This window comes from Limanda limanda, chromosome 7 (genome assembly GCF_963576545.1).
Source record: "Limanda limanda chromosome 7, fLimLim1.1, whole genome shotgun sequence".
In the NCBI taxonomy this organism is placed as follows: Eukaryota; Metazoa; Chordata; class Actinopteri; order Pleuronectiformes; family Pleuronectidae; genus Limanda; species Limanda limanda.
This window is the reverse complement of record NC_083642.1, coordinates 23,033,787-23,048,454: the sequence shown is the minus strand read 5'-3', so window position 1 is coordinate 23,048,454 and position 14,668 is coordinate 23,033,787. Positions and strand designations below refer to the sequence as shown.

General features: G+C 39.8%; 1 protein-coding gene across 2 annotated transcripts; it reads right to left on the bottom strand.

Moving 5' to 3' along the window:
- Positions 1 to 14: 14 nt before the first annotated feature.
- Positions 15 to 7,134, bottom strand: LOC133005258 (neuronal acetylcholine receptor subunit alpha-4-like). 2 transcript variants are annotated; one of them, XM_061074885.1, is made up of 6 exons: positions 6,970 to 7,116; positions 5,322 to 5,366; positions 5,127 to 5,236; positions 2,068 to 2,865; positions 1,425 to 1,533; positions 15 to 140 (listed from the first exon to the last, which is right to left on the bottom strand). In XM_061074885.1, the coding sequence occupies exons 1-6, from the start codon at positions 7,009 to 7,011 to the stop codon at positions 15 to 17; spliced, it is 1,230 nt and encodes a 409-aa protein (XP_060930868.1). In that variant the 5' UTR covers positions 7,012 to 7,116. The 2 variants fall into 2 exon arrangements, with proteins under 2 accessions (XP_060930868.1, XP_060930867.1); XM_061074884.1 differs by having other exon boundaries at positions 1,425 to 2,865; positions 6,970 to 7,134.
- Positions 7,135 to 14,668: the final 7,534 nt, after the last annotated feature.

The following is a 14,668-nucleotide window of genomic DNA, read 5'->3' as shown; positions in this document are numbered from 1 at the left end:
TTGATGGCAAGTTTCTAGATCATTCCGGCCAGCCAAGGAGGAAGAAAGAGTCCCACAGATCCCAGTATGCACACCAGTACAAACATCCAGAGGAATATCCTGTCAATGACCATGGCCACATACTTCCAGTCCTCCTTCACCTAGCGGGGGGGAGGAGACACAATAGTAAGAGACATTTCTACACCATACAACCTTTCTTTTGACCAGCTGTCACTTTTTACCCTTGATTGGTTTCTCTCGAATGGCTGATTTTTTCATTATGAGGCAGCTATCTCCTAAATGTCAGTCAATCCTCGCTCGTCTCGCTTATGAAAAATTTAAGGTCAAATTACTGAGGTCACATTGTTTCAGAGGCAGGCGTTTATCTGGCTCAAGATAGGATGTGCATTGTAGTACTGACAATGACTTGTGTCAGGGAATACAATAACTTCCACCTTTGCTTTGTGAATTATTTTACATATTTGTGATCCTCCCCTCCCATTCCACAAAGACACCTTTTATTTTATTCTGAGACTCAGAATAGTCTGAATCAGTATTAAACATGTTGCAATGCACTAAAAAATAATTCTTCCCCATAATTAAGAATAATAAGTTCTGTAATTATTTAAAATACCTGTTTATTTATATTCTTGCTATGACCTCTATAATCTACAGAATCTATAAAACTCAATTAATTTCAATTAAACGTTATTTGTCACAACATACATTATCTCAAGGCTCCTTACACAGAGAGGTTGGGGACCTCAATACACAACAAAACATTGGAACATAACTATTCTTATATTGTAAGGTAAGAATAATTTTGTTCCCATGCTTCATTCTGTTTTGAAGGAAAATTAGTGTTTCAGATTCAAGTCTGCCCCTAGAGGTGATCGTTTGTTTAAGAGTGAGGCACACAGGAATGTATGTGAGCAATTCTGCTTGCATTGCAGAAAAAAGAGGCTTAACAACAACTCAAATTAGGTTGATAAAATGCAAGTAAATCATATATTTTGAATCACTGTGGTTGACTTAGAATCCACACTAGCTCCAAGAGTTGACCTTGTAACCCTGCTCATGAGTTTTTCCAATCCAGCCTATGACCAGGCCCAGATGGTCATAGCTACAGTTATACAGGGTGATTATAGACCAAATACACATTTACAACTACACATAATAATGGTAGTTTAAATTTCAAATGAAAAGCAATGTTTCAAGTGCTGAAAGGATTTCACTCTCTCTCTCGCTTTCTCTTCCAAATCTGACTCAACTGCTCCTAATGTCAGTTGTGATTTGGTGCTAAACAAATAAAATAAATTTGAAAAGGAATTTCTCTATTTCACTACTGTTTTTTTGTCAAATTTGAGCACTACATAAAACCTTAGATCTATTATTTAATTTCCAATGTTTTACTGGTTACTGAAATAATAATTCTGTCAACTCACTGAAAAGTCTGCATCCTCCGCCCTGAGATGATCAGCGATGTACTGAACTCCCTCTATGGCCCGTTGCATAGCTGGGGAAATAGCTGGAACTTTGGTGTTCTGTTGGGTGCTGGCATCCTTAGTGAACTCTGCTGTGAGAGTTTGTGATCTGTGGTGATCTGTTGGGGCTTGTTTCTTCACCCGCCCCGTGAACCGGATGACCCCTGACCCTTCATCATGCAGACAGCAGTACTGGAAGCTGCAGGAGCGACAGTGATGTCCAGCTCGCTGAGTAAGCTCCGTCTGCTGGTTACACATTTCTTCTGCGCTGACAGAGCGGCCGTTTGGAGCCAGTGTATTCAGTTCTCGACTGTATAGGCTGTGAAGTGGGCCTAGTGGTAAAGATGGTGGCAAGGATAACTGGGAAGAAGACAAGCCTGTGGAGCTGTGTCCACGTAGGAGTTGTTTGTCTGAGAGAACTGAATATTGGCTTGATGTGGACTGGCAGAAAATGTTGCCCTTCAGTGGGTGATCCTCCTCGGTATGGCCCTCAGGTGGAGAAGAATGCGGAGAAGGGGAGCACACAAGGATGCTTGGACTTTCGGGTGGAGTCTTTGGCAGTGTATTCTCTATCTGTCCCATTTGTCTCAATCCTGTCTCTAACCCGGACCAAAAGGCCAGCGAGTTGCCCGTTGCAGATACCGTTGTTGGACGGTGCATCATCTCGATAAGCTTCTTGCAGTTCTGCTTCGCTGTGCCAGGGGGACGCTTCATGAAGAGGACACGAGGCACAAAGTCCAGGAACACTCTCCGCACCCACTGAGGCATGCTATGGGTTTGTGGCGAGCGGTGATGTACATTTAACACAAAGACTGTAATTACGATGGAGAGCGTGACGAAGACCATGGTGAACAGCAGGTATTCACCGATCAGTGGAATCACCAGTGACGTAGACGGTATAATCTCAGTGATCAGCAGGAGGAACACTGTGAGAGACAGTAACACTGAGATACACAAAGTAATCTTCTCTCCACATTGCGACGGCAAATAAAACACCAGCACAGTCAAACAGGAGATGAGCAGACAAGGGATGATGAGGTTTATAGTGTAGAACAGCGGAAGCCTCCGGATGATGAAATAGTAAGTGATGTCGGCATAGATCTCTGTGCAGCACTCGTACTTTTTGGTATTGTACTTGCCCACTGCATTAATGATGACCCACTCGCCGCTCTCCCAGTAGTCCATCTGGTCCACATCGCTATCCATGTTGATCAGATCGATCTTGGCGCGGTCGTACGTCCACGAGCCGAACTTCATCTTGCAGCTTTGCTGGTCGAAAGGAAAGAAAGTAACATCGATGCTGCATGAAGACTTATAGATTGCTGGTGGCATCCACTTTATCCGACCATCATGGAACAGATGCGCTTTCGTGAGGTGGGTCACTGCAAAGTCGCCGTCCGCACTGCAGAGGAAGAATAGCACATAAAAGGAAGAGAAAGGTAAAAACATATTCATCACTTGTACTTTACATCTTTGCCTTCACTAGAAGAATTTAATTCAGGGGGATTTCTTATAGCAATTATAATTAAGATTTGTCAGGAGTTCCATGAGTTGTCACGGAGATTGATAAGTTGTGATAAAAATTCCAGATAAAGCTAGTAATTGGAGATTAATTTCCAACTTTTGTGTTCAATTGTTGACTGAATCGTGACTGTATTATATATTGTCAGAGTTTGGAGTGTTATTGCAATAAACATTTCTTACAACCAATGACATAAAGGGACTACAAGCCAAAACTCATTTTCATTATCTACTTTAATGATAGAACATTATTGGAGAATTATTCATAAATTCAAATCCTCTTTTATTCACCCTCTACATTAGGGGTGGGAATCGCAGGGTAACTCACGTTGTTGAAGAAGATAATAAAATACCCCTAATGAGGTAAAGTGCAGGATTTGTTTATTTATTAGCTGCAATTTGGTGTTAGTTTCACAGTTTGACACAAACTGAGATGAAACATTACAAATAATACATAACATTTTATTAAGTTTACTAAGTTTTATATAAGTCTTCATTAAACCCATGAGCCATCACTCCAATTTAAAATTGCCATAAACTGGCTATTATTTAGTTACTATATATATATAAACTAAATATATTAAACTAAATATCAACATTTGGCGCCAGCATATCGATAATGATATCAGATGAGTCTAGACAACAATATCAAGGACATTTCTTCAAAGAAACATTATTTGTTATTGCATGTATGATGATTATACTCCTGTAATATATATCTAACACCAGGCACATAAAAGATTGAATGCTGCAAAAATCCTTAATAATAAATTATAAAAATAAATAGCATTTGTTTTGGTGCTACAGAAGAAATATTGGAGGTAATCACTGTCATTGTAAACTATCAGTAGTGAGTGACAGCTGCCTCTCTTTCCTCCTGTATCTCAATTATATGATTGATCCCGGTTGTGCTTCCAGCTCAGTCATTACACACCCGAGCCTTTCTTCTACAGCTTATTATCTGACCCCCCCATCTACCTAGTTGTGATTAACTTTAATTCATTCAATACACCTAGAGAACAGCTAACGATCACTGCTGGATCAGTTCATTATGTTCATTATGTTCTGCCCTTAACTGTTCTGGTGAACATCTGCATGCCTAAGTTAGTCCTCTGGTTTCCCTTCTAATCGAACAATTTTAAACAATTGGTATTAGTCGGGAGGATCACACCATTAGTCCGATGTAGAAGTGTTTGAAATGTCCTAGGGATGAAATATCCATCCATCCATTATCAAATATCTATTCCCTTTAGCCTTTTGAGGGGTCGTGGGGGGATCTTGAGCCAATCCCAGCTGACATATGGCGAGAAGCAGGGGTTCACCCTGGACAGGTCGCTAGTCCATCGCATAAACACACAGATACAAACAACCATATACACCTTTGGTCAATTAGAGTATTCAATTAACCTAACTCCATTCTGCATCTATTTGGACTGTGGGAAGAAGCCACAGTACCTGGAAAAAAAACACACACAAACCGAGAACATGCAAACTCAATGCAGAAGGACCCCGGCTAAACTGGGATTAGAGGCAACAGTGCTACAGAACTTTGCTCACACGGCACTGCTCCTGGATGAAATATGCTTTACAAATATAGATTGTTTATATAGATGGATATTTATGTTTCTACAATGAAGCGTTAATCTGAGCGTTGTATTGAGCCAATTCTGTTTTACCTGTTTGTAATACAGTCTCTCATATTAACTCCTTTCCCTTACTTAGGGTGAAGTAAAGACACATGAACCTGAGGCACTCACACTGCATGCACTTGATCTGAGGCTCCTTCTGAAACACACCCTGTCACATTTCATCTTCTAATTACCTGCCTAATGTATTACTTTGTACCATGTCCCAAGCTTTGTTTGTAACAAGATCCATTAAGGCTGACCTTATTCATTTTTATTTCAGTTAAATTACTTTATGACATTGGCACCGAACAGGAGGTCTGGCACAATAACAGAATCTTCACGTTTTTCCCTCCAGTCATACCATCTGTTGGAATAAAATCATCAGAGTCGGCGGATTAGTTGTTGTGTTTTGAGTATTCTTGCCTTGAAAACGAATACATTTAAGATCCCAGCAACCACTTGGTGTGACTGTGAAAGGAAACAAGTTATACAAGCTACTGATGCCGAGCCTCACTTGTTGTAGAGGACAATGTCTGGCCTCCAGATGATCTCTGAGGGGATACGGATGGAGGTGACATTCTCGTATTCCTCCGGGTTCCAGCGCAGCTTGTAATCATTCCATTCCTGTGGGAGAACATTAATCATGTACACATACTGCAGCTTCATATTGGACTTTATCTCTAGCATGCATTTAGTCTTTAATACATACTTGCTTGACCCAGACATTTGTCGTCATCATCTGGTTCTTCTCGTCCTTATTTCATGTAAACAGACCAGAAAATCACTGTGACATTTATCCTCTTGTCTGCACTTTATAATTTCTCATTTTTCATTGTTGCCACCTGGACTCATGAATAAGTTATAAAACAAATCAACATATAAGCCCTCTATTTATACAAAGAGATTAGCTGTATAAACACACCGGGAAAACAATATAACACAGTGCACCATGCAAAAAAACCAAACACCCTTCCTGCACTGTATCTGTTGCTTTGCTGGCAGGCCATTATCTCCGGCTCTTCCACATTCCACATTCAACATCTAACACAGAGTGAAAACACTCAACTTCACCCAGAGCTGCCTTTCCTAATATGAGGCATGTGAAGCAAGCACAGTTACCTAACTGTGTGTCGAAAAACCTGGAGCTGCAGCATCGCCAGCTGCACACATTCTGTCTTAGAGCTGCACCGGAACATTTTACGTTGTTCCAAATGCTAGCCAGCGTTTTAACAAACTTTTTACTGTCAACAGAAAAAACGCAACATAACTTGTGTAAAATGTTTAAAAGTCCAGAGACTCTATAAAGATGTAATTAAGTTGAGACGTGCTTTGTCTGGTTAGCTTTGAATATTTACTGTCAGTTTTTGGATATTTGACAACTGAATTTAATTTGGGAAAATAATTCAGTCTCTTCTGTTGTGGTTTCATTTCCGCTGATGATTGATGATTGTGTGTGTCTAAATGTATCTCTCTTGCCTGGTATAGCTCTGAGCTGGTGGCTATTGGGATCATATTCATTCTGTTGCATATAAGAAACGTTTCAGTTGATTAACACATTAGCACATAAAGTACCAAACCAACATAATAATCTAACTACTAATGCATCTAGCATCTCTTTGTGTGTCTGTATTTGGAATGCGTATCTCCTGAGCAGTTCATTTCATCAGCTACATACTGGCATGTGTATTGCAAATTGTGTTAGGAGGTATAGTACAGAGTTGTTGCAAATTTAACATGAAATATGTTCAATATACATTTTAAATGAACAGACGACCAGCACTCTGTAGCAGTCATTGGTGGCAGGACAGTGTGCCCTCAGTCAGCGGACATGTCTACGCCCACAGATAAACTACAGCAGGGCTGGTTGCCAGATCATTTAGATAATTTGATAGATTTTATTTTAAGAATATTGGACAGAGATACAGACACACAGCACAGGTGCTGATCTTCTTCATAGCAACAAAACTCATAGAATCACTTTCTATTGCCAGTTGGCTAAAAAAGTAAACGCAAAGTTTTAGTTTTGCCGCTGCAATGCTTCATATCAACTGAATTGCAAATCTTTTTTTGGAAACATTGTGAACTACCCGGCCTGACATGCAATGTATGAACAGTAAAATAATCAAGTTTCATTTTATTAAAAACATGTACTGTAAACTCTTCATTGCAAATAAACCAGGACTCACAAATGACAAGGAATAATTCTGAAGAGGCTCAGGAGCATTAACACAAGACAAAAGAACAGAAGATTCCAAATAGGCAGGCACTGCTCTGCTATCATTTATAAACCTATATAGAAGATATTGTGTGTTTCCGATGTAGGTAAAAACTTAACAATCTGGTGAAGTTTTACTCACCACATCAATAAGCTGGGCAATGGAAAGGCCAAAGTGGACCATCACTGTGTCTGAAGTGTTTTCCACAGGCCTGGAGAGCTTATTGTAATGTACAAACAGATCCTGGAGCAGCCTCTCTTCAGCGTGGGCACGAGGTCTAACTTGGAAACAAACTGAGAAAGAAATGAGAAATTGGGAAAACTTAGACACAGCCTCGTGTGTTTTTATTTAGTAGTTTAATACAGGACATATTGAATTTGTTTAAAGATGCACATGCATGATATCACAAATCCTCTCTTTTTCATGCTCATACATGTCAGCGTGTTTGTGCACACTTTGCAGTCATAACCAGTCTTTCCTTTGTGTATCTACATATGAAATAGCAAAGATGATTTCAAATGCATAACAATGAAATGGATTTAGCTGATACAGCCATGCCACTCTAAAGAACCCACTGTTGTAGATATAGAGTGTAATCCAAAAGTAGGGTGACCTCTATTATACAGGTGGCATGCGGTTACATGAGACTGTATCTGAGAGATGAGACTAACAGGGAGGGGTGGTGGAGGTAAAAGAGGATGGATGAATCTGAATCTGAGGACATCCGCTGTGTCTCGGAACAGACGTGCTGATGGAGCGATCCGCCGAGACATCGCTTCCCTCCCTCCCCCTCAACCCCTCTCTATGCCTCCTAGTCTACAGCCACACTGATGGCTCACACACACAATTTTAGAAACAGCTCACATAGCACCGAGAATGACCAAACAAGGTCTGGGGACAATTACAGAGACACTCGCCCTCCACAAGGCCTTTACGGGACTATGTCTTTGTGTTCCAGTCCTGTTTTTCATATTCAACAACACATTTCTCTTTCCAGGCCATTGTGCATCTGTGCAGGTGACTCACTGACAAAGCATTTATCATGGCCTTTGATTTATTAACCAGCCAAACTGTTGTTTTGATATGCCTGGCAATGTTGCATATTTCAATGTTTTGAAGCAATATATGGTATACTCTATATTGTTAATTGCTTATTGTGCAAAATACAAATTTAACAGAAGCGATGGGCCATTTTTTATTACTTCATTATAATTTGAGTCCATGTGATTGCTGGTTGCACAGGAAGGAAAATATCTCTGATATCTGAGACGATGACGCTTTGCTTAAAATAGGGACTCGTGTGTTGTCATGACGCTGGCCCTCCTCTCAGGTCCTCTCTCTCACTCAATCAAAGCTGATGGGCTGTCCTTCAGTCGCCTGAAAACTGGCATCCACAGTTTTTAAAGGATCAGGATCAATATCTTATTAAATGAATATACTTTTTATTTTTCCCTCCCCCATGTCCTGTCTTCCTGATTCCATCTGAATGTGTTTGACATGTGCAGACACAGGACAACCTTGAGACGTCTCTATGTTTTCAGATGAGAGGAACTTACATGGGTACCTTTTCTTTCATCACATCAGCTCTGAGAAATGTCTGTTGACTGCAGGTGATATTGAATAAGGAGAGATGCTCCAGTGGATACTTAAGCAGCCTTCCAACTAATGGGTTTAGATGGGGGAGCTGGCAGAGCGTCCTGACTTTGACTCTGTGTGGGTCAGAGCAGTAATGTGTACAGAAAGTAACTGTCAGATGGATTTACTTCTGTACTCTACAGGACACTTTTGGGAATACTAGTGGTGCAGGCTTTAGTGTCACCACTTAGCATGGAGACACCAAAGTAAACAGTCTACGGTGCAAAGGGAAGTTAGAAAATGTTGTGTTCATCCTACCTGGTTTATCTGCAATGAAGACTTTACAGTCAATGCTTTTCATAAAATGAAACTGAATTTACCTCTATTACTGTTCATGTGTGTACATTTGAATAATTTCAACTGCTGTTGTTTTTTATACATTGAATGTCGGCCATTTGAGAATCTGTTAAGCAAAACACACAATCTCCAAGATAATAACAAAATTTAGGTCCAGGGAAAAAATATCAGAAACAAAACAAATGCTGTGCTTTTACTTTGAAGAAAATAGGAAGTGATCATATGAATGGAGATTAGAACAAACGATTCCCATGAATGTCTGTGTCAGTCGAATAATCAGATCATGAAAATGATCTCGGCATTTGTCGACCACCATAGAAGAAGACATTTTGAACTCGGTCAATAGCAGCTTTATCCCATTCTCCTGGATATATTTAATTATTTAATTCTTCTTATAAACTCGCACTATTTATTTATGTTCACAATGGAAAACCAACCAAGGTTAATTATGTAAATCCTACAGAAAAGTTAAAATCTGGTAAATTATGGTAAATATCAGTTCTACTAATATATATATATTCAGGTGCTTTTAGTTTTGTAAAGCACCTGCCAAACACTTCCTGGCTGGTTATGTGTCAGAGCTACTTAGCCTAGTTCTGTCCAGGTCTGCTCTTTCCCCCCTTAAAGGCTAATTATTCACAAGCAGCAAATTTTCAGGTGAATACTGCTCCTGTACCAGGCGGACAGACCTTGTTACCAGGTCACTAGGCAACCAAGGCTGTTATTCATTAAAACTAAAAGAAAACAAGATTATTATTTTTGTCCTGAATGTTGTGGTTTTGAGATTGCATTATTCATCTTGTCAGATAAAAAATATTTGCCCTTCCAATGAATAATGGTACTAGAGTTTCTTATGGACTCTACAAAAATGTTTGGGGGTAGGGTGTAGGGCAGAATCATATTTATCTTGTTTTTTTTTTAAGCAACATCCTCCAACTGCATTTTCAATATTTTCTTTGGACCCTTCAGGTCACTTAAAAAAAATGCTAGAATGCCCTTCCAGCCAAATACTCAAAATACAATATTTATGGCATGGCGAAAAAGTGAAAACAAAGACATTGTCCATTTTTGAGTGAAGCTGTTTGCACTGATTGAAATACTGTATATACACTTTATTTTACATACATATTTTAAGAATTCAATTTAAAGCAATTTTAGAAAACAACAAATTAAGAATACATTACCCTCCCCCTTTAAAAACTCCCATCTTAATATGTTTTACTAAATCCCTTGCACTGAAAAAGAAAATGACAAGAAGGGTAAGGATTTACCTTGTGGAGGAAGAGTGAAGAAAAGTAAGCTCAAACATATGAACATATCCATAGTGCCTTTAGTAGTATCCAACTCTGTGAGTGAACTCCCCAACTTGTGCTGGAACTCAGTGCTGGTGGTCAGTCATCCCCACGGCACCTGGGAATAATATCGAGTAACAGTAGGTTGTCAGGAGGTGCAGTTCCGTTTAAACAGCCAGATGGAGAGGTCATGTCAGTCTCTGTCAGACCTGGGCCCGCTGTTCCCCCTGTTTCCATCCGTCCATCTCTCTTCACTCGCTCTATCTTGTCCAGTGTGTGAGTATGGAGGACCTGATCCTACACTTGGAAATCCCTCCTCGCTCCAGTGGAATCCTCCATCCAAGTGTGGCTTATCCCTCTCTTCTCCACCAACACTGTCTATATTATTCCCTCCCTCACCTCTCTTCTCTCCGCCTCCTCACCTCCTCTCTTCTCTCCCTCTCTCTCCCTCACACACATGCACGCACCTCATTTCTCCCTTTGCATTTTCTCCCTCTCTCTTGCTTATTTTCTTTCCCCCCCTGTTCCAGTTTCTCTCTCTCACACCCTCTTTTGCCATAAAAAAAAACAGTTTTTGTCAGTCAGTCAGTCAGTGTGTGTGTGTGTGTGAGGTGAGGTGAGAAAAGACAAGAATGTATCTGTAGAGATTTCCTTTCTAGTATAATATATACTTGCTTTTCCAATGTGTGTGTGTGTGTGTGTGTGTGTGTGTGTGTGTGTGTGTGTGTGTGTGTTTGTGTGAGGTGAGAAAAGATAAGAATGTATCTGTCGAGATTTTCTTTCTAGTATAAAATATACTTGCTTTTCCAATGTGTGTGTGTGTGTGTGTGTGTGTGTGTGTGTGTGTGTGTATTTGCTGACCAGTCATTTGTATGTGAGCTCTGTTTCATACAGCAGCCTGTGTGTACCTGCCTGTCAAAGTCCGGTCTGGCAGAAGTTCCAGTGAGTCATGGGACCTCTGGATTCTCCTCAGTCTCCTCTTCCCAGTAGCTTATCATCTCCTGTTCTTCACCCTTTTATCTTACCCCCTCTTTTCTCTTCTAAGCACCTCTGACCCTCATCTGGTGTCAGGTCTTTCATTTTTCCAAAATAATATCTTACATGCAGAGACTTCAGTTTCTCTGCAACCTCTCAGTGCTTTGCTGCCAGCCTCCTTTACAGCTTCTCTACGTCAGCAGAGCTCAGTGCCAAGGCTGGCCATCTATTCAGACAGCTGCATTTGCTTGAGGTGTTTACACTTTTCTCACACATCTTTTCCTTTAACTTTCCCCCTGCAATGCTAAATGCCATATTTCGATGACACAAAGAAAGAGATCAAATATCCGGAGACACTTAAAATGCCTTGACTTAAGAGTTGTGTTTACTTGAGGTTGACTGAGGCAGGAGCCGGCTTTTTGACTCTTTGATAGTTCAGTGTGTTATGTGATAAAGTGCAACAAAAAAAAGAGAGAGAGGTCAAGGCGGAGATATATTTTGCTGCTGTAGACTTCTTTGTCGGATATGATTCTTTTCAATACACCATGAGCCCACAGAGAAAAGCCTCCGCAGTGCACACATTGATTTTTGTCTAATCAAAGACACGGCTCTCTTGATCCGCTGATGACTAACACGGTCTTGACAGATGAACAGATTCCTCTCACCGGTGTGCCGCCACAAGTGCAGATGCAAGTCCTTACCATCAGAGATTTGATGGCTGATTGTATAGAATGGACTGCTGACAGGGAGTCCAGCAGGAGTCCAGCAGGAGTCCAGCAGGAGCCCAGTAGGAGTCCAGCAAGATGTCTGAAGGTAGCAGGGCAATGCAGCAGCTAGCATGAGGCCAATGGAAGAGGAAATTTCACTTTCAATATAAAGGGCAGGGAACCATAGTGTCTGGTGGCTGACATTAGTTTATCTCACACCCACATATAAGCACACATAAGCTCCCTCTGTGGCCACATCAGCTGATGAGATTGAGCATCTGTGCCTGCTTGCTTTTTCATTAGTAAGGGAATAAGAGCAGTTGTCACCTCTTGTAGAAGACTCCTTAACAATTTAAAGGTGTTTGCTAGTCCCCAGACAGACACTTTGACCTCTGGCTCAGATGATAACAACCTAAACACACTGGTCCAAGGTCCTGATTGACCTGCAATCTTAAACGCTGTTCAAATTGGTTACAAAAGGTAAACTGTAAAGCAAATACTGATTTCAGTAACAATTAGTCTATTGTGTCGATGTAGTACTCTCTGCCTCAGGAACTTAGGTTTGCAAAGTTGGTGTCCTCTTGTAAATCACTCCTGGAAACTGACCCCTACATGTAGGATCTTAAAAGTTAATGATGTGTATTTTGTTTTATTTTCTATTGATCTTGCACTTGTTTTATTTAGGTCTTATCTCCCATGTTGGTTCAACCATTGTTTTGCTGTTTTTATCTTGTTTTTACTGTGTGTCCTGTTTGATTTTATTTTGTAAAAGCACATTGTGACTGTTATTGCTATCAAAATAAAATGTATTATTATAAGTAGTAGCAGTAGTATTAGTAGAATTAGTTTTAGGTTATTAGTGAAATACTAAACATGACTTGGATGGATCGCCATTAGTACAACAGGAACCTATTCATGGTCCCCAGAGGATAAATCCTATAATTTAAGTATTTTTAATCCACTAGATGGATGGACACAAACATTGAACAGATATTCGTGGATATCACATGTTACATTCTTGTGAGATCTCCTCTTGCGCCGTCATGCTGTCTACTGTGGTGAGATTAAATGGAATGTCAACAAGAGTTGAATGGATTTTCATGATAATTGGTTCAGACATTTCTGTTTCCCTCAGACTAATTCATACCTTGCTGATCCCTTGGCTCTCTCTAGCACCATCATCACGTCAACACTTTCATTTGTACAGTATTAATTACATCCCCATAAGCCTCAGCTGCTTTGTGTTTATGCAAATTAGACATGTTAGCATGGTAATAAACTAAATTAAAATCAGGAAAATAACAAAAATTATACCTGCTAAACATCAGCATGGTAACCATAACGACAAACTCAATAAAAAGATGGACAACACATCTCGACCTCATCCCTCTATACAGAAATTAGGCCAAAATATCTCAGATATGCACATGTTGTACCAATGACATCATTTGGATTGCGAGTCAGTCTCAGCTGAACACTTGGACAAAATTCAGTGTGATAAGAACTAACCTAAATGATTCTATCTTTGAGAACAATCTATTTTAGATATACTTTTTAGTTTGTTCCATGTCCAATACACTCTAACAACATGGATGGGGTTGGTCTATGACCCATACAGCAGCCAGGGACCAGGGGGCAATTGGGACGCTTTTGTCTCACTTATGAGGGTTATAGGGCTAACGTTTAGTAGCATTTAGCTAAAATCACCACTGTAGCCACAGTCTTACAGAGCCACTAACACATCTACCATCTCTTTGCATGATGTAAATTTAGCATCTTGCCAAAGTTTTGAATGGTTTACAATTTTGTCTGTTGAAAAATGAACTGTCAATTACTTGCTCAATGTGCCAGGTTTATGGATGTGTCGCCAGGGTTGGCTTTGACTTCTGCAGTCAAATAACTTACCGCCATAGCACAGTAGAAACCCCTTGTAATGTTTTTATTGTATTGATAAATACACATTTTCTTTTGTGTGGGTCTATATCATAGCTGTTTAACTGACAATTTGACTTACTATTAACAAGGAAACAAGGAATCTTGCGACTCTTCTTTATAAACGTCTCCAAACTCCAATTAGGCCTCAGTCTAGATGAAATGGGTTGATAACCTGCAAACCCTACATTATAAATTGTAATAATATGCTGGTGCTGCTGCTCTTGTCATTCTTCCCTATGCTTGTTTTACTCATGGGGGAAATGTGTAGGAGAGAGGAGGAGAGTTGTGAGAGACAACAGAGGAAAAAACACAATGTGCCCACACAAGAAATACTCTTCTTTGAACTGTAGTGGAGCCACAGTCTCAGCCAGTGCATGTTATTCTATATCTCACTGACTTTTATTTACTTTTGCATTATTAACTCCCTACTCCTATTTATTTAATCTTGATGTGTCTTATTCTTAATTTATTTGTCCTTGTGCTTAAATATCATCAAGCTATTTGTAACATTGGTCAAAAAGTTAAATATAAATAGCGTTCATTATTATTATTTTGTAGAAAAGTACATGCGAACCAGGCTCTGTTTGCCTGTTTTTGTTCCTTCAACAGACTGTTCAGGACTGGCAGAGAGCAAATAAATTATTCATCCAGGTTTATCGTTGTTAATAATTTATCAATGTTATTATTAATATGACTTTATTGATTAAATTGTTTAGTAACATTCAACTTGGTGCGGAAACTGCATAATCTAAGGCTGAAAAAAATCCCAGCTCAGGATTGGGATAAGACTTGAGTCTTATTATCGCATCAAGGTAAATATGTGCTCCAAGGGTGATCACAAGTTTTTCGCAATGGCAAACAAGCCAAATGATACTACCATAGCTGAAAAGGCAGCATTTATATATATTTTTTACTTTACTTTAATGTTTGTTTTAAATTTAATAAGCTTTGTACCTTTGGTCACAGCCTTCAGCAACCTCATATCTCACCCTCCACTTG

Bases quoted from the DNA above. Each gene is read 5' to 3' on its own strand.
- LOC133005258 (XM_061074884.1), bottom strand. From the start codon at position 7,011: ATGGTCCACTTTGGCCTTTCCATTGCCCAGCTTATTGATGTG. The intron at 5,367-6,969 runs GTGAGTAAAACT...ACATGAAATAAG, and splicing joins TTGCCCAGCTTATTGATGTG to GACGAGAAGAACCAGATGAT. The intron at 141-1,424 runs GTGAGTTGACAG...CCCCCCCGCTAG, and splicing joins CGGAGGATGCAGACTTTTCA to GTGAAGGAGGACTGGAAGTA.